The sequence below is a fragment of the Mauremys reevesii genome, unplaced genomic scaffold, assembly GCF_016161935.1.
Source record: "Mauremys reevesii isolate NIE-2019 unplaced genomic scaffold, ASM1616193v1 Contig94, whole genome shotgun sequence".
Lineage (NCBI taxonomy): Eukaryota > Metazoa > Chordata > Testudines > Geoemydidae > Mauremys > Mauremys reevesii.
In genome coordinates, this window is record NW_024100911.1 from 163,311 (window position 1) to 189,242 (window position 25,932).

General features: G+C 54.7%; 1 protein-coding gene across 1 annotated transcript in view; it reads right to left on the reverse strand.

The window, feature by feature from the left end:
* Positions 1-3,056: 3,056 nt before the first annotated feature.
* Positions 3,057-25,932, reverse strand: part of LOC120395100 (transmembrane protease serine 9-like) — a 40,740-nt gene continuing 17,864 nt past the window's right edge. Inside the window, 4 exon segments of the mRNA XM_039519261.1 lie at positions 3,057-3,439; positions 3,710-3,882; positions 5,064-5,549; positions 5,884-5,910. Coding sequence (XP_039375195.1) covers positions 3,194-3,439; positions 3,710-3,882; positions 5,064-5,549; positions 5,884-5,910 — 932 coding nt within the window. The 3' untranslated portion in view covers positions 3,057-3,193.

The following is a 25,932-nucleotide window of genomic DNA, read 5'->3' on the forward strand; positions in this document are numbered from 1 at the left end:
AGCCATTTTAAGACCGTGGCATGACCCTTCTCAGAGTATCTGGTAGAAGCAGCTGATCCCGGGACTCATCCCTCACCCGCTGACGCTTCACTCCCACCGCTAGATGGCAGCAGGGAGCCCCTCCCCCAGCGCGCTGCAGGGTGGGGCCGGATCGGGATGCGAGAGTTCGGCTGCGACTTTGTTCAGCTGAAAAATGGCAATTCTCTGAGCTGTCCCTGTCTGGGGGGGGAAAGCCCACAAATTGCAAAAGGTTTCAGCGATCAATTTTACCTCCATTTTATGACAGAAAGCACACCAGGAACTCTACACCCCCCCACTTCCCTCCCAGAGCTGAGGACAGAACCCAGGAGTCCTGGCTCTCAGCCCCCCTGCTCTGACTCACCAGCCCCCACTCTCCTCCCAGAGCCAGGGAGAGAACCCAGGCGTCCTGGCTCTCAGCCCCCCTGCTCTGACTCACCAGCTCCCCATTCTCCTCCCAGAGCCAGGGAGAGAACCCAGGCGTCCTGGTTCTCAGCCCCCTCTGCTCTAACCTACCAGCCCCCACTCCCCTCCCAGAGCCAGGGAGAGAACCCAGGAGTCCTGGCTCCCAGCCCCCACCAGCAGTGGCTATTAACAGCCTCCCCTCTGGCTACACCCCTCCCGCCCCTGGGAGCCGATCTCCTGCGGGGTCAGCGCCCGGCTGCGGGGCAGGAGGAAACAGAAACCAGCGGAGGTTTTACTTTCGGTTCTGCCGGAGAAAATTCCGGGCAGACAGAGCGAGCTGTGGGGCAGGTCACGGGGGGGGGGGCAGGATCTCCCCCTCCAGTCGATTTCCCCCCCCCCGGGCAGATTTGCCCCCTCCAGGCTGCCCCCACCCGGATGTTTGTGACTCTCTCTCGGTGGGAGGCTGCTCTGGTCCCCCCTTAGCTGGGAACACGCACCAGCACCAGCAGCCAGGCCAGCTGGGAGCCCCCCCCCCGGCCAGCCCCACGCGAGCCCTGGGGCCGGGCAGCTCGGAGATGGGGCCGATCTGGGCCGGCCCCCGGTTGGGTAAGAGCAGCAGGACAGTGGAGGCCCCACTCCCAGGAGGCCTTGGGAGGGGCTGGAAGCTCCTTCACTGGACGGTTTCAGAAAGCGGCTGCGAAACCATCTGCCCTGGGTGGTGCAGACACAACAAATCCTGCATCTCGGCCGGGGCTGGGACTAGCCAACCCTGGGGGGCCCCCGACCCTGTGGCTCTGTGCTGAGAAGCCCCCGGCACGTCTGAGCCGGGGCCTTTGTCTCTCCTCCCCTCCAACACAAGGACCAGAGATTTGCAGTCGAATCAGCAGCAGAGTGTTTACACCCGTTTCCCCAGTTTGGCCCCGGGCGGTTTCCCTGACGTCCGAGCTGTTTCCCTTCGGAGGAGAAATCGGGGCGAGGAGCCAGGCCTGCTCTTCGCTGCAGTCCCCGTCCTGTGATCTCTGTGATGCCCTCCGGGTCATGTCCGAAAGTTTAGACAAAAATGCATCACTTCTCAAGCCAGACGGGACCATGGTGATCACCTCGCCTGAGCTCCTGCGCTACCAGCCTGGGAAGGACTGGAGTTGTGTCGGTAAATGTCGGTTTCACCGTAGCTGTTCATAGTGTCGAAGCCGAGTTGGTCCCACGATATAAGAGATGAGGTGGGGGAGGAAATATCGTTTGTTGGACCAGCTTCTGTTGGTGAGCGAGGCAAGCTTTCCAGCTACACGGAGCTTCTCTTCTTCAAATCTTCTTCTGGTCTTCTTCAGCCCAGTCCCGAACCAGAGCTTTGGGTAGGTCCTGAGTTTGTCTCTTCCACTAATGGAAGATGGTCTGAGAAAGGATATTGGCTCCCCCACCTTGATGTCACTGCACACACAGAGACTGCTGCCTAAATATTTCCATCAGTAAGAATTGAAATGTGCCACCAGACACAGTGAGAAAAGACTTTGCTTTAAGGCGATTGACTTTGTACTTTTTTGATGTGGGATGTTGAATATTTGTATTTGAATGGTTCTAAAGCTTTAGCTTTTAGCATCCACTGTCCTTATCTAATTATTGTCTGATCCCCACAGTGTCTGACCCCCACCTCCATAATTTCCCACAACTCTGAAAATTTAAATCAATAAAAAAATGTTTAAAAATGCTCAAATCCCACAATTTTGCACAGGGGGCACCTGGGGACCAAGCCAGGGGCCGTGCCTGGGCTCTGGTCAGCCACAGGGGGATTAAAGCACATGGGGCCTGGTGCATTGAGACCCTCACACCGTAGCCCAGTGAGTGTCCAGCAGAGAAGCTCTACCAGGGCGGTGGGTGAGTGACAGTGAGCAGAGAACAAAGCCCGTCACGGTGACCAGCACTGTCCCGTTGGTCCCTGGTGCTTCCCCGTCTGTCTGTCCGTCCCCAGCTGGGATCTTTTATCTTTGATTGTGAGGCCTGGGACTGTCTCATAACGTGTGTGTGGGCAGCGCCTGGCACAATGGGGCCCTGATCTGACTCAAGGTATGTGCAGCGCCTGGCGCAATGGGGCACTGATCTCAGTCAAGGAGATCCATGCAGCACCCGGCGTGATGGGATTCCCAGTCAGTAGAGAGGGTCTGCACAGTATCCAGTGTGACTGATGCCCCATTCTCCTTTGGGGGGTGTATATGCAGCGCCTGGTGCGATGGGGGCCCTGATCTCAATTGCGTGGGTGTGTGCAGTGCCCAGCATGACGGGGACCCTGATCTCAGTCGGGGTCTGCAGCACCTGGGGCGACGGGTGGTCCCTTAGTTCTGCCAACCCAGAGCTAATACCAACCCATGGAGCCCGTGGGAGGCTGTTGCCGTGGCAGGACTGGCCCTAGTTGGAGCTGGCACCAGCGGCTGCGGGGCAGGTAGCGGTTGCTGGCAGGAGGAGTCAGAGTTTGCAAAGCCGATTTATTGATGATTTTCAGAGCACAAGTCAGGGGATAAAAGTGGCTGCTGGGCCCGTCCCTGTCGGCTTCCCAGTCACCCCCAGGGGGCGCTGCAGAGCTGTAGGAAAAGCAGGACATAAGCCCCCGCCCTCACCTCCCCATAGCGCCCCCGCCCCGTGCTTCCATCCACCAGCCTCTCCCAGCCGCGTCCCGCAGACCCCAGCAGCGCGGGGCCCACACCCGGTGTCAAGGGGGGTCTATAGACATCCTGAGGGGGGTTGGCCTGGCAGTGCCAGGGGCAGGTCCGTGCGTGGCTCACAGAGCTGTGAGGAGGAGGGCGGCGAGTGTCAGTGCTGCTGGAGATGTGACAGCAGAGGGTCCCACGCCGTTCACGTGCCCCTGGATCCAGCTGCTGTAGGCCGTCACCCGGGTGAAGACCCCGGGGAACGTGGGCTCAGAACAGACGATTCCACTCACATTTCTGATCCTAAACCAGCTCACGACTCCGGCCAGGTACCAGGTGCCACCCTGCTCACAGGCCAGAGGCCCCCCGGAGTCGCCCTAGAGAGAGAGAGAAACGGGGGTCAGGGCCCCAATTCCCGTCGCTGTCACCGTGAGAGCGAAGGCCGGATGAGGGTCACAGAACACACCCGGTCTGAGCAACAGGAGCAGCGACCTCTGTCAGAGGGGTCTGGGCAGCCCCTTGAACAAGGGGAGCCCTGATCTCGGTTGGGGTCTGGGCAGCACCTGGTGCCCTGGGGCCCTGGTCTCGGTCGGGGTCCAGGCAGGGGAGCTGTAATACCCACAATCACTGGGAGGAAAGGCTCTCACTTTGCAGAATCCCTTGTTGCTGTCCATGTACCCGGCGCAGATCATGTCACTTTTGATTCTCTCTGGACCCAGAGGTGAGCCTGGACTCAGTGTGTTGTAACGATCATTGCAGGCCGCTGTACTGAGGATGGGAACCTCCAGCTGCTGCAGGGTCTGGGGTGGTTGGAGAGGCTCTGAAGGGACAGAACCGGGGGTGTGGCAGGGTTATTCCACCAGTGTCCAGAGCTCCCTGTGCCCGGCCCGCTGTGGTCTGGAGGAGCCATTTGTACCTTTGGGCAGCTTCCCACATGCCTGTGCCAGACGAGTCTGGCTGTCAAGGTACATTTCTGTGCATGCGACTATCTCCTAATATGGTCAAGTGCTGGCGTGTCCCCATGTGCGTCAGTGTGTTTGCTGCACCTCAAAGAATACACACACACACACACACACAGGGTCCTCATCCCCTCCAGCAGGGGGCAACACTGCCTCTCCTCGCCCTCCCCTCCCCACATGGCCCTGATCATGGCTGGTCATCTGCGACCCCAAGCCTCTAACACAGGAGCTCAATCCATTTAATGGAGCAAAGAGACGCTCCAGAGGTTACTTGCTCCCAGGCTATAAGTTCCTACTTGGGGAACAAGTGTTTAATAACAGACTCTTCAGTCGAGCAGGGGAAGGTGGAACACGATCCGGTGGCTGGAAGTTGAAGCCAGACACACTCAGCCTGGAAATGAGGTGTCAGTGTTTAACAGTGAGGGCGATTAACGGTTGGAGCAATTTACCAAGGGCCGTGGTGGATTCTCCATTTGTAAATCCAGATGGGGCGGCCAGCTCAGAGATCTGGCCTCCTTAAAGCAGCAATTCCTTCAGGGCCGTTCTCTGGCTTGTGCTCTGCAGGAGGTCAGCCGAGATGGTCACAGCGTCCATGACCACCAGAGCCCTTCTCATAGGAAGGTTTGGGGCGTCTGCCCCGGGCCCCGTGCTTTGGGGGCCCTGTGGGGCACAGGACAGTCTGAGGGATTAGTGGGGGCCTGGCGCTGGCAACAGGGGTCGGGCCTGTCTCCCCGCACTCACCGGCAGTGGTGGGAAGTGGAGCGGCACGGCTGGGAGCCAGCGGAGTGGAGCAGGCTGGAGCCAGGTCGCTGCATTTCCCGCCACCGCCGGTGAGTGTGTGTGTGTGGGGGGGGTGCTGCTGCCACCAGGCCCCGTGCTAACCCCTCAGGCCGCGTCGCTCAGGGGAGGGGGTTTGGGGGAAGGGGTGGAATGGGGCTGGGGAGGGGGCGGAGCAGGGGCGGGGACAGAGCAGGGAACCTCTCTCCCCAACCCCCTAATGATTATGTTCTCCCAGTGCCTCTCTGAGACCTTTGACACTTACTGGTCACTTCAACGTTTCCCCAGCCGGTGACCCAACACTTCTTCCCCACGGGGAACTGGCGGGTGGCCCCCGGCAGGGAGATGAGCTGGATGAATGTGGAATTCACTGGCTCCTTCAGCCTCACCAAGGCGACGTCAGCAACTTTGCTCGTGTGATTGTACCTGGGGTGGGGGATGATCTGCTGCACCTCGGCCAGGACTGGTTTTGGGGAGAGAGGGAGGAGCTGGTGCGCTCCCAGCACCACACGGTACTGGGCAGGGGACACGGAGCTGAGGGAGAGAAAAGGAAAAGGGGAAGACAGTGTGATACTGAGATGCAGCCACCTCTGGGGCAGGGACAGCAGCAGAACAGCTGCACAGCACCGTGGGGATGGCTTGACCAAGAGCAGCGGGTCAATGAGGGGGCAGAGGCCACAAAAAGATGTTGCTGCAAACCAAATAAGAGGAACCTGCCCCTCCCTTCCCCCCAGCCGTTCCTGCCTTGATTACTCACAGATTGAAGCAGTGAGCAGCTGACACCACCCACTGGGCTGAGATGAGGGATCCTCCACAGGTGTGGTAGTATTCACGCTTGTCATATTTCTGCACACTGACCTGCCAGGGCCAGTTACCCTTCTTGGCATCCTGCCCCCCTATGATACGGCTGAACACTGCACAAACCAGGGAGCCATGTTAACATGGGACAAAGTGCAGAGCTCCCACCCAGAGCCAGGGAGAGAACCCAGGAGTCCTGGCTCCCACCCGCATCCGCACCCATAACCCACTAGACCCCACTCCCCTCCCAGAGCAGGTGATAGAGCCCAGGAGTCCAGACCCTTTACCTGGCTGGTCTTGACTCTCCTCTGCACCTGTGGAGCGAACAGAGATTTTGGGGAGACATTACAGAGTGAGGGCCTTAGGGGAGGAGCATCACTAGGGTCTGATTGGGGAGGGTGGAAGGTGGGGAGAAGAGCTGGAATAAAAACCCCCCACCCACTGTCCCATAGCTCCTCCCATAATCTACATACTCAATAGGTGGCTACTATGCATCAGTAAGCTTCAGAGTGAACATTGACATGAGATGAAAGGGGGCTGCTTCCAGCTCTTTCAGGGCCACATGTCATCCCTCCACCCTGCAAAGCCCAAGGGGTTCAGGTGCAGAAGCTGAGCGGGTGCTGGGGCCGTGGCTCCTGTGGGAGTGAGTCAGAGGGGCTGGAGGGGTCATGCCAGCCCCGGCAGGGGGAGGGAGTGTCTCAGAGGTAGGTTCAGGGTCCCGTCATTCACAGCAGAGCCGGGGACCGGCACATCATTTCTGCCCCTCAGTGCACAGAACCTGTTCTGCTCCCGTCCCCACAAACCCTTGAACCCAGGCCCTGGGAAAGGGACAGAGCCAGTCCACTGGGGCAGGATCGTCTCCCTGAGTCGATTCCACCCCCAGGGGGCAGGATCGTCCCCTCCTGTCAATTCCACTCGCAGGGGGCAAGATCGTCACATCCAGTCGATTGCCCCCCTCAGCTCTATTCCCACCCCCAGGCTGCAGAATCGACCCCTCTGGTCTGTTCCCTGCGGCTCTGCATCCCTCTGGCTCCCTTGGGTCCTCTTACCATGCACTGGGGATGGCAGCAGCACCAGCAGGAGCAGCGTGGCCAGCTGGGAGCAGAGACCCCCCATCATCCTGCCCCACAGGAGCCCTGGGTCGGGACGGCCCAGCTCAGCCTCCAGCCAGCGGAGCAGACAGCTCCTGGCTTCAAGGCAGCGAGTTATAAACCCAGCTGGAGCCGCCCCGTGGGTGTGGGGTGTGATTTCTGCCAGACCGACAGCCGTGTGCATCAAGGAGCCACGGCACCTCTGAGCCCTTATCTCTGGTCCCGTGGTTCTCTGGCTCGGAGCCCAGCGTTTTCCTGTTTACATCTCTGATGTACAGGAAAGTGAAAGCAGAAGCTCACGGACCCTCAGCTCTCCCCCACCCCTTGCGCGGCTTAGCCGAGTTCTGGTCCTTGCAGGGCCATAGTCATGGGGAGGAGAAATCAGGGCTGTGACTCAGGCCTGCCCTATGCTGCCATCCCCAGTCAGTGGATCCTGCCCAGGTTTTCCCAGGACTGTCCCATTGCCTGAGGTAGCCGGGCTGGGCCTTCTGTCCGGTGCTCGGTGCCCACGGCTGGCCAGTGCTCTGGGTCAGGATCCCCCCAGCCGGCCAGTTCTTCCACACGCCCCCTGCTCCCCTCCACTTCCAGAGACCTGCCGTGCAGCCCTTTCCCCAGGCAGGTGTCGCAGGCAGCAGCCTCCCATGCTGCTCTCGCTCGTTGGCCTCCAGCAGCCGGGGGCACCAGAGAGATTTCCTGCCCCCGCAGCAGTTTGGTGGCAGGGGACTGAAACACGTCGCCACCACTGAGCTCAGAGCAGCGTTTCTCCTTTACCCAGACGTGGCTGCTTCACTTTGCCCCATCCCCCAAAACTTCACCCCCTCTCCCCCCGCACAGCCCTGGCTGACGTATCCCAGCTGCAAACGCAGTCAGTCTCTGCAGCATCCGGCACAACGGGTCCCCGATCTCAGCCAGGGGGTCTGTGCAGAGCCCAGCGTCACAGGGGCCCCAATCTCAGTTGTGGGGGGTGGTGGTCCTGTGCCGCATCTGGTGAGACAGTGGTCCTGATCTTCGCCGGCTGGGTCTCTGCAGCAGCCAGCATGGTGGGCGGCCTCTTCGCTCTGCCATCCCACAGCTAATAACAAGCGATGGAGCTAGCTGGAGACTGTTATGGTGGCCGTAGTGGGAGGCGACACCATCTGCGGTGGGGCAGATCATGGCTGCTGCTGGGAGGAGACCGAATTTGTGTAGACTGTTTATTAATGATTTTCAGAGCACGGGTCCCGGGATCAAAGCTACTGTGGGGCACGATCAGGCCAATTCACTGCCCTTCCCATCTGGGCAGGATCATTCCTGACCGTCTATTCCCCAGCCGGGATGGAGACGCCCTATCATATTGTTTGCTAAGGTGTGGACGTTAGATACCACACCCACCCCTTCTCAGCTGGCGGAAAGCATGCCAAAATAAATACGTAAACTTCCTTTGTGGACTTGATCTGTTTATTCCGCACACACCTGCCCATCCACTGTCTGGTCTGAGTCATTTAACTCCTGACTTACAGGCAAGCAAACCTGCACTGTATTATGCATAGGCTTGGCAGTATTAGACTTTTTTTAAAATTTTGACGGATAAGATCAATGTTTATTTTTAAGCATTTTGTATTTTATCTATTTAAATTTGCACAGCTGTGGAAGAGTACGGGGGTTCGTGCAATTTGAAGGGGTCAAAGAATAATTATTCTATGACAGTAGTTGTTGAGATTCATAAAGTTAAAGCTTTATAACTGTTCGTACACAAAATGTCAATAGCGCATGTCAAAATATGCAAAGTAGACATCCTTAAATCAAACTCTAAGAAGTTCTCAAGCAGCATTTTTCTTACTCTGCCTGTCTGTAAATTCTGATTATTATCTGTGGAAATATTTTTTCATCGGTTGCTGCGTGTGTGCGGTGAAATTGATGTTTACTGCTGTTTAGCAAAATAATCGAATCCTGCCAAGCCTAGTTATGGGGTATTGTGAGGGGATGCAAGTTGCATTTTCACATGTTCCTTACGCTTGTTGCTGGCTGTATGAACCATGAGGACAATCCAATATTTATGTCAATCACCTCAGCTGTCCATTTTTACATTGAAGTGTTTTTTAATGGCAATGCTCTTTGCAGGATGGGAAGTTAGATTATTGGGAATCCTGTTGTATTCAAGGGAACAAGGATCTTCCAGTACATGAAGATAGAAATAATTCAGAAGAGATTCTGAATTAATCCAAAAAACTTTTTCCACAAGTAGCACAAGAACTCAAAGACTCAGGGCTCTCCCTCAAAGACCAATGGGTGGCAAGATGGAAGGATGCCAACATCCTGAACAAACACCTAATCAAGCACCCAACCAAATAATCTAGTTGCTTTTCACTTCCACAGAAAATATGGTCTACTTTCAAGAGCATCTTCACGTCACATGGCTGATGTGCCTACCTTCTCCATCAATGGGGACCGAGACGCAACCCTGTTTGTGACTGTGGAAATGGCCTTGAAACTATGAAACACATCATCAACCAATGTGCCGAACTATCATAGCCCGGTGGTATTTCTGCCATCTACTCCCTGTCACCTGAAGCAATCAATTAGACATCTAGCATTTCTGTTGTTAAGCCATAGGAAAGAAGAAGAGGAAGAAAATAGGTTATTGCACTGGTTCTCAAACTTTTTTACTGGTGACCCCTTTCACACAGCAAATCTCTGAGTGCGACCCCCCTTATAAATTAAAAACACTTTTTTATATATTTAACACCATTAATAAACGTGGGAGGCAAAGCGGGGTTTGGGGTGGAGGCTGACAGCTCACGACCCCCCATGTAATAACCTTGTGACCCCCTGAGGGGTCCCACCCCCAGTTTGAGAATCCCTGGGTTAGTCATTGTAGCAACCTTAACTGTAAATTCACAAAGATTTTGGTATGGGAATTTCCTTGGCCCCCCCACTCCTCCCCCCAAAAGAACTATGGCGGGGGTGGGCAAACTTTTTGGCCTGAGGGCCACATCTGGGTTGCAAAGTTGTATGGAGGGCCAGGTAGGGAAGGCCGTGCCTCCCCAAACAGCCTGTCCCCTATCTGACCCCACCCACTTCCGGCCCCCTGACTGCCTCCCTCAGAACCCCACCCATCCAACCCCCCCTGCTCCTTGTCCCCTGACTGTCCCCTCCAGAAACCTCCCCACCCTAACTGCCCCCCTGGACCCCACCTCCTATCCACCCCCCCCCCCCCGGCTCCCTGCCCCCTGACTGCCTCCCTCAGAACCCTGGACCCATCCAACCCACACTGCTCCTTGTCCCTGGACTGCCCCCTCCTGGGACCCTCTGCCCCGAACCACCGCCCCGGGACTCCACCCCCTATCCACCCCCTCTGCTCCCTGTCCCCTGACTGCCTCCCTCAGAAACCCCTCATCGAACCCCACTCCTTGTCCCCTGACCGTCCCCTCCAGAAATCCCCCTGCCCCTAACCACCGCCCTGGGACTCCACCCCCTATCCAGCCCCTCTGCTCCCTGTCCCCTGACTGCCCTGCCCCCATCCACACCCCTGCCCCCTGACAGCCCCACCGGGACTGCACCCCCATCCAACCCCTCTGCTCCCTGTCCCCTGACTGCCTCCCTCAGAAACCCCCCTCATTGAACCCCCCTCCGCTCCTTGTCCCCTGACCGTCCCTCCAGAAATCCCCTGCCCCTAACCACCCCTGGGACCCCACCCCTATTTAAGCTCCCTGCTCCTTGTCCCATGACCGCACCCTCCTGCGACCCTCCCACCCTAACTGCACCCCAGGACCCCACCTCCTATCCAACTCCCCTGCTCCCTGTCCCCTGACTTCCTGACCCCTATCCACACCCCCGGCCCCTGACAGATCCCCTGGGACTCCCACACCCATCCAACCCCCCGGTCTCCATCCCCAGACTGCCCCCCTGGACTCCCTGCCCCTTATCCAACCTCCCGGCCCCGTCTCCCTTACTATGCCGCTCAGAGCAGTGTCTGGCAGCCGCGCGGCCCGCCGGAGCTAAACACACTGCCCTGCAGGAGCTCGCAGCCCCACCCTCTTACCATGAAGCTGGGTCTTCACATGGAGACAATTTCTGGCTCTTGTGGTTTGAATGAAGCTTGAACATCGAATTGGGGCACAACCTGAAAGACTCAGAAAGCCAGAAATGCTTGAAGCTGCATCTTCCCCCTTTTGCCCCTTCCAGCTCCCCCCAAATTAATGGGTTTCCAGCCACTGGTGCCTAGAAGATTCCCAGAAATCTTGGAAAGGCTCCAATGTGGCGTTTAAACACTGTTGCATAGAGAGGGGCAGAGAAACACCATCGGGTGTGTATCGGGCCTCTGTCAGCTCGGCCACAGACGGTGGTGGTGGGAGCGACAGATAGCCTTCTGAGCTGGGTGACACCTTGTTACGGGTTGAGTTAACACCCCATTAAGGTTGTTGGGTTTGGACTCACCTTTCCATTCAGATAAGTGTCAGTATAGGGTCCTGTCCTGGGGTCACAGGACCTGTTCTACACCCTGGCTTTGATACAGCCCCTTGAGGGCACATCTTCAGTGCCCCCAACGCCAAAGGGGTCCCCCTTTTCCTTCGGGGTCGGCCACACCACTGCAATGGTCCGTTGTACAAGGGACCCCAGCTGAGTTCACAGGCTCCGCCTGCCGGAGATTCCCCAGGGATCAGTGTCAGTTGTTCAGTCCTTGGGGCGCCCGTTGTCTTGGCCAACCCTCCAGTGATGCGGGTCAGTTTCAGCCAGTCCTGTAACAACCCAGTCACCCCCCCAGGCAGTAACATCACCCACACACCCCATGTTTCCTGTTCTGCCCCAAGAGCAGCTTCTAAACCCTTTTGCACCCCCAGGGTAACAATGCACAGTAGAGAGGGAAACTGAGGCATGCAACAGCATCATAAATATATGACCAGAAATTCCTAGTCAATCACAGCCCCACCTCAGACAAAAGGTGGGTGTGAACCTGCCCCGGAGCTTTTGGCTGAGGGTTGTTTTAGGTGGTGGCAGGGGCGGGGGAAGAGAGATCACACAGGAGCTGAGGAGAGCAGAGAGTGCGGCTGAGGCAGGAGCCTGGGAACACAGCGTGACGCTGGGCAAAGCTAGACAGAGAGTTTGGGGCTGTGCTGGCTCAGGGGGCTGGGAGTGGGGCAAAAAGCTAAGAAAATTTCTTCCGTTCTTGGTTCTCCTGGCCCAGGTCCTGGTTTCAGAGCAGCAGGACGACAGAGGTTCCTTGCAAGTAAACAGGACGGCAGCACAGAGAAGAGCAAACTCCAGCAATTTCTCTGTCCGGCTGGGACATCCTGAGGGCCCCGACCCCTGACTAGCCACTCAGTTCAGAAAAATGCAACAACAGCTGGTGTCTCTTTGGATGGGGTTTCAGCTGAAGCAGAACAAGCCCCTCTTCAACCCCAAGAAGAGCATCCACATAGATGCCAGGAGACTGGCTTGATCAGAGGGTGCCTGTTGCTGTTTCATTTAGTAATAATAGGAGATATACCAATCTCCTAGAACTGGAAGTGACCTTGAGAGGTCATTAAGTCCAGCCCCCTGCCTTCACTAGCAGGACCAATTTTTGCCCCAGATCCCTAAGTGGCCTCCTCAAGGATTGAACTCACAACTGTGGGTTTAGCAGGTCAAACCACTGAGATATCCCTCCCCCCTGTCTTTTGCTAGGGTTGCTACAGTGGATCTAGTTGTTCCTCTTTCCAGGATGTGACAATCAGACCCCCCTCACTGGCCTCGCGAGGGAGCGGGTCAGTGACTGCGAGGTGAGGAGCGGCAAAATGTACATTTCTGGAGTTTCATCGCCCAGCCAGCTTGGCAATGCCTATAATTGCCGGAGTGTTTCCTTCATTCCCCGGCAGCCCTTGGGCATCACCGGGCTGGGAGCTGCACTTTCTAGTCTCCATCTGCCGATAGCATCCGGGGAGGCTGCTCCTTGGACGACAGCATCACGGGGCATCTGTGTTCCCCACTAGCCATGTTGCTGCTGTCTCTGCCCCTGGCTGGAGGGTGAGGGACGGGACCACTCCACGTGCTGCTTCCTTCCTTCCTTGGTGACATACGGGCCGGGGAGAGGAGTGGGAGGGCAGAGCCCCCAGGGAGAGGGGAGGGGTGGGAGAGCGTGAAACATGGAAAGACGATAATGACCCCCTGTGACTTGATCCCTGGAGTGCAGCCTGGACCGGGGAACCGCTAAACCTTCCCAAATACATCGAGTGGGGGTGCCTCTCACACTGATGTCAGGCTACAAGCCTCTGACAGGCATCGCACTTACACAGCCATCCACAAGCAGGGACACACCCAGCTGAGTGACATGAATGCTTTCACAAGCCACCCATGAACCCTCAATGGAGGGGCTCCAGCCAGTTCCCCACTGCTCCCCAGCCTTCATGTTGGGTGAGGTTATGAGCTATTTCTGTGTATGTTACTGAAACATGCTGTGAGGTTGGGGGCACCCACAACCAGCCTTTCGGGTACAACAACTCCAGCCTCTTTAGGATACTTGCCGATTACTGCAGACAGCAAGCAGGAGACCAATATCTGAACACCTTGGTGATACACACACACTGTGCTGCGGCCTACAGAAAAATTGAGGACACAAGAAAAGTGATGCCTGATTTGCCAGTGGGAGCACTGAGGTATGCGGGCCTGGTCCCTTTAGTGGTGCCTGCAATGTCAGAAAAGGAGGTGATTGTCAGGAGTACCGGCCTAAAAGGCAGTAAGGGAACATTAGCTGTGGCAGAGCAGCCAACCGAGGGAGGGCTCCCAGAAGGAGTGCTGGTTCTCAGTGGAGTCATAACCCTACCTGCTGAAGCCCAGGAGGAGGTGACTATCCTGGTTGCTAATGAAACACACCGTGATGTGTTTGTAAAACCAGGGCAGAAGATTGCAGACATCTTTGAGCCTGAAAGCATTGTGAGACCGCAGCGTGAAGCTGAAGTTCCAATGATAGATCCTGCAAAGTTTGACTTCGGGGACTGACCACTGTCTGAGGAGTGGAAGGATCGCCTGAGGAAAAAGCTTTGCGAGAGATCCAAGGTGTTCTCACTACATGAGTGGGATGTCGGATGTGCCAAAGGAGTGGAACACCACATCAGGCTACAAGATCCCCAACCCTTCAGGGAGAGGTCTAGGAGGATTGCCCTCTCTGAGATGGAAGACGTACGCCATCATCTTCAAGAGCTGATCGCGGCTGGTATCATTACAGAGTCCCGAAGCCCCTATGCCTCACCCATTGTGGTCGTTCGTAAGAAGAGTGGAAAAATCTGGATGTGTATTGACTACCGCACCCTAAACAGGCGCACTACAGTAGATCAGTACACCATGCCTTGAGTACAAGATGCCTTGGACTGTTTGCTGGGTAGCCAGTGGTTCTCTGTGTTGGATCTTCGGAGTGGATACTACCAGATCCCTCTGGGAGAAGAGGATAAGGAGAAGACAGCCTTCATCTGCCCGTTGGGGTTCTACCAGTTTGAACGCATGCCGCAAGGAATTTCTGGGGCCTTTGCTTCTCCCTGATCGGTACTGAATGCTGAAGTCATAGCTAGCCAAAGCAGCCACCCATCTTTGCCCTGTAGCATCCAACTTAGCGCTTGTTAACACATAGGTCAGTGGGTTGTTGTCTGTCCACACCTGGAACTGAGCACCAGACAAGTAGTCTTGAAATTTCTCAGTGATGGCCCATTTCAAGGCCAAGAACTCCAGCTTGTGGATGGGATAGCGGGTTTCACTGTCAGACAGTCCTCGGCTGGCAAAGGCTACAGGTTTACGCGTGCCTTCCACCTCCTGGTACAGTACTGCTCCCAGACCCTCCAAACTGGCATCAGTATGCAGGGTAAATGGCTTGCTTGGGTCAGCAAAGACTAGGATGGGAGCATGAGTTAGGCGAGTAATGATTTCCCGAAAAGCCCTTTCACATTTCTCATCCCACTGTGGCCCAAACGATTCAAAGGGGCCATAGTGTCTCTGCACAGGAGGCTTTGGAGGCCTCCTCTTATTCTGGGTCTTAGATTTGTTCTTGTTGGACTGGTATCCCCTGGTAAGATCATTCAGAGGTTTTACAATCATAGCATAGTTCATGAGCGGCTCCTGTCAGCTGGGTGTGATCCTGCCCCCTTCCCTTTTTCTGTTCCTGGTGCCCCCTGCTGCCGGTTCTCATACTCAGGGTGCCTCGGCCCTCCGGCTAAGTCACACGCAGTCTAAAGACACACAAAGGAAGGAACCTCTTCCCGGGTAACACAGTCGAGCAAACAGTTGGCTTCTCTGGGGGTCTTGAGCCTCATCTCTGGGCCTGTCTAAACTCTAGAGCACATCTGTACTAGCAGAACTGTAGACATCTGATCCGGGGAGCTAGAGACTGTTTTTCATTTGGCAATAAACCTGGCTGGGAGCCTTCGTACCTTATCGGAGTCTGTGGTCATTGGGCAGTTTGCTCAAGATCTGCTGTGTCAGCGGTCTGCAGAGCTGGGGCAACACACAGAGGGAACACACACATGCAGCCGACTGTTATCAAGATTGAATAGACCACTGGTCTGGTGAGTAAGCGAGCTGTCCATTGTAGGAATCGTTATCTAACATGACAGAAAACCACAAGCTAGGAAACCCCTTTAACTCCTTCCTGCAAAGTCCCACAGAGTTTAATAACTCATGGACCTGCTGGGTTGCTAGCAAAAGAGGGTTCATATGAATGTAAGCAGAGTCCGGCTGAGCTCTACCCTGAGACTGGTGGTGAATTGTGGCGAGTTGTGGAAAAGAACTTCAGGGGCTGGTCTTGTTTGCATAGGACACCCACCCTGCCTAGCATGAGCCCACATGGTCACTGTGGCTGCTGTGGGGTCCCCAGTTTCTCTGTTCTTGGGGCAGGAAGAATAAAGTGTCATTACCCTGATTATGTGAATCAAGGCCAGTGGAACTGTTTTATGACAGAGGGACTTGCCATCAACTCGCTAGACAAGGGACATGGGTTCCAAAACCCAGTGAAATGAGAGGGTCAGTTACAGACATTTGTACCTGGTGGGATGGGCCCTTTTGAGAACCTTAAATGTCTATTGCACCACCACCACTTTTCTCCAGTGTGGAGTATCAGAGCTAATTTTGATTCTATTAAGAGTCTAGTTACAAACTACTGAGCTGAATTCACTTTAAGCCAATGGTGCACCAGCACTGAGGCTCCCCTATTACAAGCTGAAATCACTAAAGAGCTAGAATTGCTAAGAGCTGAAATTGCTGGGGGGGGGGGGCAGCAGAGCAGAGGAGTTTGCAGGACAGCTGGAGTGGCTCAAGGGACGGCTGGTGGAGTAGAGTTGAGCGGAGCAGCTCACGGGACGGCTGGTGGAGCACAGTGGCTGGGGTGAAGGCTGAACTCTCGCTCACTACTCCGGGTCCCAACCCAGGGACGCTGCAGGTAGCAGCCACCTGCTGCACTTCCTGGGCTGCTCCCCGCTCTGTCCCACCCCCTTCTTGGGTTCTCTGTCCGTTCCCTGTCTGAGCAGCGTCTCCCCCAGGCCTCCTCGCCTGAGAGTTTCTCTGTCTCTGTCCTGAGTTCTCAGGGTCTCTCAGGCCCCTGTGGCTGGGCAGCGTCCCAGGCCTGTCCCGGGGTGAGCAGGGCTTGGCCCCAGTTGCTTTCCCGGTGGAGTCTCACAGCCTTTGACTCCTTTGTGACCCTTCTGGTCCAGCCAGCGACTGCCCTGTTCAGCCCCTGCAGCTCCTTTTAACCGAGCCTGCTGCACCCTGATTGGCTGCTTCCCTGCAGCCTTTCTAGGCAGGCCTGGAGGACCCCCCCTCATTGCTCCTTTTCCTGGTGTGGGGGTGGGGTGTCCTAGGACTGCAGGACCTCCAGCAACAGGCCCTAAGGGGCCAGGTTCACCCCATCACAGGTGGGAATCCTGGTTGGACGTCACCTCCCATGAGCCTGGCCTCAGAGGACAATGGGGCAACTGGACTTCATCTCCCATGATGCACCAGCATCTCCTTGTTTGGTGCGGGGAAGCCAGGCCTCATGGCCCCGGTGCACCATGGGAGGCACATGTGGCGAGATGGCGGAAGGTGCTTTAAAGCCACTATTGTGACCCTGAATTCGGGGACCCGGGGTCCCAGGACCGCCCGGGGATGGAGGGTCGGAGCCTGAGTCAAGCTGGGAGCCAGGGTTCAAGCCCTGGTGCTCTGCAGCGTAGCCCTACCCCTGCTGGACTTGTGCTCTGGGAGGCCACCCAAAGTATCCGACGGGCCGACTTTCTATCTCCTCTGGACAGTTCAGTTTTCCCAGGCTGCACCACCCCCAAAGGGGGAAAGGGCAGCAGCAGCTGGGGAGGGCGCTAGGGAGTCTGGGATGCAGGTGGTTGCACTCAGGCCTGCACAATGCAGTGTAGATGCTGGAGCTCCGAGCTGGAACCCAGGGTTCAACCAGCCCTTACCTGGGGTTACAAATGATTCTAGATGCTCCAGCCCTAGGTTAACAACCCCAGGGGCTGCTAAATCCATTCCTGCTAACTCTGGGCTTACATCGCAGTGTAGACAGAACTATAGACATGGACTGCAAAGTTCTCTTGGGTGTCATCCTCAGATCCGCTGGGCGAGGTGCTACCCAGACCCTCTTCTAGAGGAGAACAGGGGGGACTCAGTTTATGTACATGGGGGGAATAGACCGGCTTAACTATTCCAGAATAACTACACCCCAATAGCCACTCCAGCACAGCACCACAGCAGAGATTGTGCCAGAGTCATTGTGTTACCCGGTCAATTTGGGGCCCCCCGCCTATACCCTACCTAGGGCTCAAGGCATGACCCAGTCAATTTAAGGCACCCTCACCCTTTCCCTACAGAGGGTTCGGGGTGTAAGACACAGAAGAATGGTCACAGTGGGTCAGACCAAAGGTCCATCTAGCCCAGTGTCCTGTCTTCCGAGAGTGGCCAGTGCCAGGTGCCCCAGAGGGAATGAACAGAACAGGGAATCATCAAGCGATCCATCCCCTGTTGCCCAATCCCAGCTACTGGCAAACCTATCTGTACCCATGGGGATAAGGAAGAAACTGGGTCAATTTAAGTACCCGCCCTTCCCCTCAGAGCTCTACGGGTCTGCAGAACCTTTTCCCAGTGAAAGAGCCTTACACAGTTGTGCACTAAACATCTATTTGTTAGCAACATGCACTGAATACATATACCAAGCAAATCTTTCATGCTCACTGTGGTGTTATCTGGACCGATGATCTGCTAGGTCACTCCCTCCTTGGCTCTGGGAGCCAGCCTGACCCAGCCCTGCTGTGAGAACCCCCACTCCTGGGCTGGTCACGCAGCCTCTTGCATGTCAGCTGCTGCTTGGATTGAGCAACCAAATGACACTAGCCAACATCTCCGGTCCCAGACACAACCCTAGGAACCTCCATCTTGCAGTATCCAGTTATGCCCGCTGGATGCTGCAAGCTTATATGAGTTCGTTAATTTAACAAAGAAATTGATATGTACCAGGCTTGTTATCCCAAGGGGAGTCTCTGACATGCTTCAAACCAAACGCACTGCTTCAGGTAGAATAAACAGATTTATTAACCACAAAAGATAGATTTTAAGTGATTACAAGTCGAAGTAGAACAAGTAAGATTTGGTCAAATGAAATAAAAGCAAAAAGCTAATCTAATACCACCAGACCTGTGAGAGCCGGTGTCACTGATGCACTCTCGGGCGTCAGCCTCAGGCTGAGCCCGGCTGGGACAGGGGTTTTGAAAGTCCTCAGCTACAGGAACGTGCTGCAGGCGCAAGGTGCAGGTCGGGGCGGGGAAGAGAGCCAAGGCTGGGCTGCCGTGAGGAACAAACTGGAGTAGGCAGTATTTCTTTGTTTAATACATAAGTTGCTATATTCTTCCCTTCCGTGTTGCTTGTAAGGATTGATAAGGATGTAGCTGCAGGAGAAATGTAGCTGTCAAATAAATGCCCTTCTTGTGAGAGAAGGTAAAAGAAATGTTCTCCCCCTCCCTCCCAGCTACATAAACAAGCCCTGGCTCAGGCCCCTTCCTCCCTCCCCTGAGAACTGCTCATGAGGGAGATTTATGGCAACAGATTGTCGCAAAGAAATGTATCTTCAAGATAGAATGCCTGTATGATGTGTAGTGATAGATAGGGGTAGGTTTACTATCAGTGGGTGGCCATTTTTTTTGTTTCGGTTTAGTATGTACGTGCCTACATCCATTACAACACCCCCAAAACCCTGATTCAGTCATAGAATCACTTCCCCACTATATTTTTTAAATTCATGTGACCTTTCTGCCCATCTAAGTTGGCAGCAACAAGGGCCGGGTTCAGTATCCAGGGGTTCCATTTCAATAATACAATGCCAAACCGGCTCGAGCCCCCACCCAGTGACCTGGGACAATTACATACCACCCCCCCGGGCACCTCTAGGAGGCAATACTTCCCCTCTTGCAAGCACGGAGTCTGAGTGTAGTAAAGTCCTTTTAATAAAGGAGGGAAACAATGCGGCATTATGTTGGGGAAACACCACAAACAGGATTCATAACACAAACCATGAGCAAAAGACCCACCCCCAAGTAAGTTTGGCAGTGTCCTTTTCCCCTCAGGATCTTAAGTTCAACCACCCAAAAAATCATCCAAAGTCCCAAAAGTCTCTGTCCCTGGTCAGTGCAGCCCCAGAGTTCAAAAGTTTATATGCAGAGTTTTACCTCCCAGCCTGGGTGGAAATGGGGGGGGGGGGCACAGATGTGTTTAGGGGCACCGTACATGGTCCGAGGCCGACTGCCCCACCTCTTTGTGGGGTTCTGCTACAGCCTTCACCCCAGCCACTGCGCTCCACCAGCCATCCCGTGAGCCGCTCTGCTTAACTCTACTCCACCAGCCATCCCTTGAGCCACTCCAACTGTCCTGCAAACTCCTCTGCTCTGCTGCCCCCCCCCCCAGCAATTTCAGCTCTTAGCAATTCTAGCTCTTTAGTGATTTCAACTTGTAGTAGGGGAGCCACAGTGCTGGTGCACTATTGGCTTAAAGTGAATTCAGCTCAGTAGTTTGTAACTAGACTCTTAATAGAATCAAAATTAGCTCTGATACTCCACACTGGAGAAAAGTGGTGGTGGTGGTGGTGGCGGCGCAATAGATATTTAAGGTTCTCAAAGGGGCCCATCCCACCAGGTCTAAATGTCTATACCTAACCCTCTCAATTCACTGGGTTTTGGAACCCATGTCCCTTGTCTAGCGAGTGCTACTTAATTGATGGTGAGTCCCTCTGTCATAAAAGAGTTCCATTGGCCGGGATTCACATAATCAGGGTAACAACACTTTATTCTTCCTGCCTCAATAACAGAGAAACTGGGGACCCCACAGCAGCCACAGTGACCATGTGGGCTCATGCTAGGCAGGGTGGGTGTGCCTATGCAAACAAGACCAGCCCCTTAAGTTCTTTTCCACAACTTGCCACAATTCACCGCCAGTCTCAGGGTAGAGCTCATCCTGACTCTGCTTACATTCATATGGACCCTCTTTTGCAGCAACCCAGCAGGTCCATGAGTTATTAAACTCTGTGGGGCTTTGCAGGGAGGAGTTAAAGGGGTTTCCTAGCTTGTGGTTTTCTGTCATGTTACATAACGATTCCTACACTGGACAGCTCGCTTACTCACCAGACCAGTGGTCTAGTCAATCTTGATAACAGTCGGCTGCATGTGTGTGTTCCCTCTGTGTGTTGCCCCAGCTCTGCAGACTGCTGACACAGCAGATCTTGAGCAAACTGCCCAATGACCACAGACTCCGATAAGGTACGAAGGCTCCCGGCCAGGTTTATTGCCAAACGAAAAACAGTCTCTAGCTCCCCGGATCAGATGTCTACAGTTCTGCTAGTACAGATGTGCTCCCGGACAATGGACCGGCTCAGTCAGTGGCAGGACTCTCCATTGCCCCCTAGGCTGGACAAAGACAACTCCTCGGGGGTCCATTTTTTCACACAGGTACAAACAAGTTACACATCACTCCTGATGTATTGAGGTATAATCCCTCCTTGTACATGTTGGTTCAATTAACACAACTCTGTCCATCATGTTACCCTTTGCCTCTGTCTTTAGGATGGGTCGGCCTGTTCCTTGTTATCTGTGTGGAATGTGAAAGTATCAGAGCTCTGGTACCATCCTGGCACATGTTTATATCTCTAGTGTCCAGCACCTTTTAGGTGTGTCTCTTTGTCCCTTTCCTTGCCAGCTCCTGTGAGCAGGGCCTGCCTCTGGCTCACAGCTTCACTTTGCTTTATGTTAGCAAAGTCTTGACCATTACTTTAGCTCAGGCCTCAGGCCTCATACCAGGCCTCTGATATAAGGGTTTATGTTTCAGGGCCTCGTCTTACCACAATTTGTAGAACTTTGACTGCAAATTTAGTTTTGTTTCTTAAGTAACCAACTCTGATGTCTGCGCCTGCTGCTTATAATCACTTAAAATCGATCTGTCTGTAGGTAATAAACCAGTTTTATATTTTACATTAAAAAGGACGTTTTGGTTGAAGTGTTTGGGAAATTTCAGCTCAGTTTACAAAGGCTGGTGCATCTCCTCTGCAAACTGAGAGAGGGGTGAACTGGGTAATGAACTCATACCAGCAGGCTTCTGATCACTGCCAGACAGAACAGCTCTGGGGTGCAAGGCGGAGGGGAAATTGACGGGGCCTCTCGACTGTTGGTTCATGAGTGGCTGGGAGAAGCATCCATGTATCTCAGCTGGGCGGATCCCTGCCTGTAGGTGTCTGTGTGGGTGCAGCACCTGCCAGAGGCCTGTGGCTTGTCACAGCATCACAGCGTGAGACGCTCACCCCAGGTCAGTGGGGCAGAGGGGTCCGTGGCCCCACAGCCCAGGTTGCACCCCGTGAGGAAATGGCTTGGGTGAGGTTCAGAGCAACAGTCTCTGAAGTGCAATGAACTTTACAGTCACAACAAATTTATGAGTCCGGTGTCTTCTCCCAGGACCCGGCTGTGCTGCTGGTGGGGTTTCCCCGGGATGCTTTTGGGGTCTGTGTAATGTAACCCCCTCCGAACCTTCAGTTCTAGCCTCCTGCCTGGCCCTTAACACTCTTTCCAGCGCTGGGTTACAGTCCCCCAGCAGCCAGCACTGCAATGCAGCCACCTCTGGGGTGGGTTCTTCATATATTTCTTAATGGATCTTTTATGTTTGGAACTCACTGCCACATGAGCCCCGCTCTGTTCAGAGTGTTCTGGAGCCTGCATCTCCGTGCTCAGGCTTTTTACTGCAGGGGGGGCTGTGTCTCTGCCAGGGCTCCGGCCAAACTCTCCGGCCCCAGGGCAGTCACAAGGCATGTGCATTTCCAGGCCCGGTTGCTCAGAAGCGCGCGGTGTCCAGTCCTGTTCGTGTGACCCTGATCTGTACAGTCCCCGTTTGTCCTATTCCTTGTCCCCAGCAGGAGGCTGCTGCTTATCTTAGCCAGCGCAGCCACCCCGACTGCAGCGCCCTGCACGGCAAACCCCTACTTACAACTCACCCTCCCAGGGCCCTTCCCAGGCCCGGCCCCTAAGAAATGAGGCAAGTTACTAATGTCGGGCCAGGCCTACACCCAGGGGCAGGGTCGTCTCCCGTTTATTCCCCACTCCCCATGGGGCAGGATCGTCCCCTCCAGCCCATTCCCCAGCAATGTGCACCTCTCCGACGGGAACAGAGCCGGTGGAGAGGGTGTTAAGGGCCAGGCAGGAGGCTGGAACTGAAGGTTCAGAGGAGGTTATGTTACACAGACTGTGACGGAGCAGGGCGTGGGGCGGACTGACCCGGGCATGTTGTGAGGGAGTTTTACTGGGACTGTCTGCATTGGGGATGGGATAACAGGAGATGACATCACTTGAGGGACAATAGCTGAGCATGTAACCTGAGCCAGGAGGGGGCTGGGGCCAGGTGACACCTTCTGCCCAGGAAACTGGACAAAGGCTGGAGAAGGAGCCGGGGGGAGGCTGGGTGAGAAGGCTGGAGGGGTTTCAGTTTGGAGCTGGCTGAGGAAATGGAGGGAGACCCAGGGCCATGGTCTAGGCTCCCTGTCCCCCAAGATGGACCTGACTGAGGGGTCCTGTTGTCTGTACCTACAAGCTCCGTGTTGGTCTATGTTCCTGTCGTCTAATAAACCTTCTGTTTCCCAGCTGGCTGAGTTACGGTGAATTGCAGGAAGTGGGGTCTGCAGGGCCCTGACTGCCCCACACTCCATGACACAGACCCCAAATGCATCCTGGAGAACCCCACCAGCGGTGTGACAGCAGCACAGCCGGGTCCTGGAAGAAGACAGCGGACTCATAAATTTGTTGTGACTGTAAAGTTCATTGCACTTCAGAGACTGTTGCTCTGAACCTCACCCAAGCCATTTCCTCACGGGGTGCAACCTGGGCTGTGGGGCCACGGAGCCCTCTGCCCCACTGACCTGGGGTGAGCCTCTCACGCTGTGATGCTGTGACAAGCCACAGGCCTCTGGCAGGCGCTGCACCCACACAGACACCCACAGGCAGGGATCCGCCCACCTGAGATACATGGATGCTTCTCCCAGCCACTCATGAACCAACAGTCGAGAGGCCCCAGCCAATTCCCCCTCCGCCTTGCATCCCAGAGCTGTTCTGTCTGGCAGTGGTCAGAAGCCTGTCCAGTGCGAGTTCATTACCCAGTTCACCCCTCCCTCAATTTGCAGAGGAGATGCACCAGCCTGAGCTGAGATTTCCCCAGCACTTCAACCAAAGCTAACTTTTTAAGGTGAAATATAAAACAGGTTTATTAACTACAGACAGATCGAGTTTAAGTGATTATAAGTAACAAGCGCAGACATCAGAGTTGGTTCCTAAAGAAACAAAAAATAAATTTGCAGTCAAAGTTCTAGAAACTAAACAGGATTTGAATGAAGCAGAGTCTCTCCTAACAGATGGTAGAAACTGGTCAGAGATCCTCAATACATAGGCTGGGACTCTTTCCCGGCCCGGGACCACCCTCCCCGAGTTCAAAGTCTTTGTCTTCCAGGTGTCAGTTCCCCGCTTTTATAGTTTCTTCCAGCTTCCTGGAAAGATCCTTGCTGTGAAGTGGGGATCAAGCAGTCTCCACTGTATACGTGTTCCCACTGAGAAGTCTCCATTGTATGAGTGATCCCTCTGAGAAATCTCCATTGTCTACAGTTCCTGGGACAGTGGATTCTTTCCTTGATGGGTGTTGATGAGCCATTAACCTGCTGTCTAGCTGTTTATGGCTACTCCTTTGTTGTACCTGAAAGGCTCGTTGTGGGTGTCTCCCTGCCTCACAACATTTTTCAGTGACACACACATAGCAAAATCTCATAACTTCACATACAGTGGCAGCACACACAACTCAACAGGATATTAATGTTCAACAGATCAAGACTTTTCAAATGATACCTCACAAGGTATGTGTGACGGGTTCGGTCACAGAGACCCCTTGGGACTGTCACCTGATGTGCTGAGACTGCCTCTGAGCCCATTTTCCCTGCCAGCTTGGGACTCCAGACCCCTGCCTTGTTGAGCCAGACACGCTCGCCTGCTGCAACACAGACCCAGAGTCTAAACCATGACCCCAAAGCTGCAGACTTAACTGAAAACAGCTTAGCAAGTAGTCCTGTCTCCAGCACCCAGACACCCAGCTCCCAATAGGATCCAAACCCAAAATAAATCCGTTTTACTCTGTATAAAGCTTATACAGGGTGAACTCATGAACTGTCCGCCCTTTATAACACTGATAGGGAGACATGCACAGCTGTTTGCCCCCCAGGTATTAATCACTTACTCTGGGTTAATTAATAAACAAAAGTGATTTTCTAAAGTATAAAACGTAGGATTCAAGTGGTTTCAAGTAAAACAGACAGAACAAAGTAAGTTACCGAGCAAAATGAAACAAAACACACAAGTCTGAGCCTAATACATTAAGAAACTGATTACAGGTAATATCTCACCCGCAGAGATGTTCCAATCAGCTTCTCTCACAGACTGGACTCCTTCCTAGGGTGGGCCCAATCCTTTCCCCAGTACAGTCCTTGTTAGTTCCAGCTCAGGTGGTAACTAAGGGATTTCTCATGACTGGCAGCTCCCTTTGTTCTGTTCCACCCCTTTTATATCTTTGGCACAAAGCGGGAATCCTTCCTCTCTCTCTGGGTCCCCACCCTGCCTTCTAAATGGGAAAGCACCAGGTTTAAGATGGATTCCAGTACCAGGTGACATGGTCACATGTCCTGTGAGACCCCCCAAGCCTTCACTCTTCCCGGCCTGACTCACAGGAAGGCTTTCAAGTAAACAGAGCCATTTACAACCAATTGTCCTGGTTAATGGGAGCCATCAAGACTCCAAGCCATTATTAATGGCCCACACTTCGCAAAGTTACAATAGGACTTTAGAGTAATACTTCATATTTCTAGCTTCAGATACTAGAATGAGACATTTGTAGAAATGGGATGACCACACTCTGTAGATTATAAGCTTTGTGACGATACCTTAAAGGAGACCTTTTGCATGAAGCATATTCCAGTTACATTATAGTCACACTCATTAGTATATTTCCATAAGACTTATGGAGTGCGTCACACCAGGCCCTGCACAGACCCCCCGCACTGAGATCCGGGCCCCCCTCATGCCGGGCTCTGCACAGACCCCCCTGACTGAGATCGGGGACCCGTTGTGCCAGTTGCTGCAGAGACTGACTGCGTTTGCGGCTGGGATACCTCAGCCAGGGCTGTGCGGGGGAGAGGGTGTGAAGTTTTGGGGGATGGGGCAAAGTGAAGCAGCCACAGCAGGGTAAAGGAGAAACGCTGCTCTGAGCTCAGTGGTGGCGTCGTGTTTCTATAGCCCCCCCCCACCCCATGTACCATCCCCTCCCCACCTGCTACCCCCTGCCACCAAACTGCTGCGTGGGCAGGAAATCTCTCTGGTGCCCCCGGCTGCTGGAGGCCAACGAGCGAGAGCAGCACGGGAGGCTGCTGCCTGCGACACCTGCCTGGGGAAAGGGCTGCAGGGGAGGTCCCTGGAAGTGGAGGGGAGCAGGGGTGTGGTGCTGAAGAATGGACAGCGGGGGGTTTCCTGACCCCAGAGCACTGGCCAGCCGTGGGCACCGAGCACCAGACACATGGCCTGGCCCGGCTACCTCAGGCAAAGGGACAGTCCTGGGAAAACCTGGGCAGGGAGTCACAGCCCTGATTCCTCCTCCTGACAGGTATGGCCCAGCAAGGACCAGATCTTGGCTAAGCTGCACAAGGGGTGGGTGGGTCGGTGGAGCTGAGGGTCTGTGAGCTTCTGTTTTCACTTTCATGTACCAGAGGGGGAG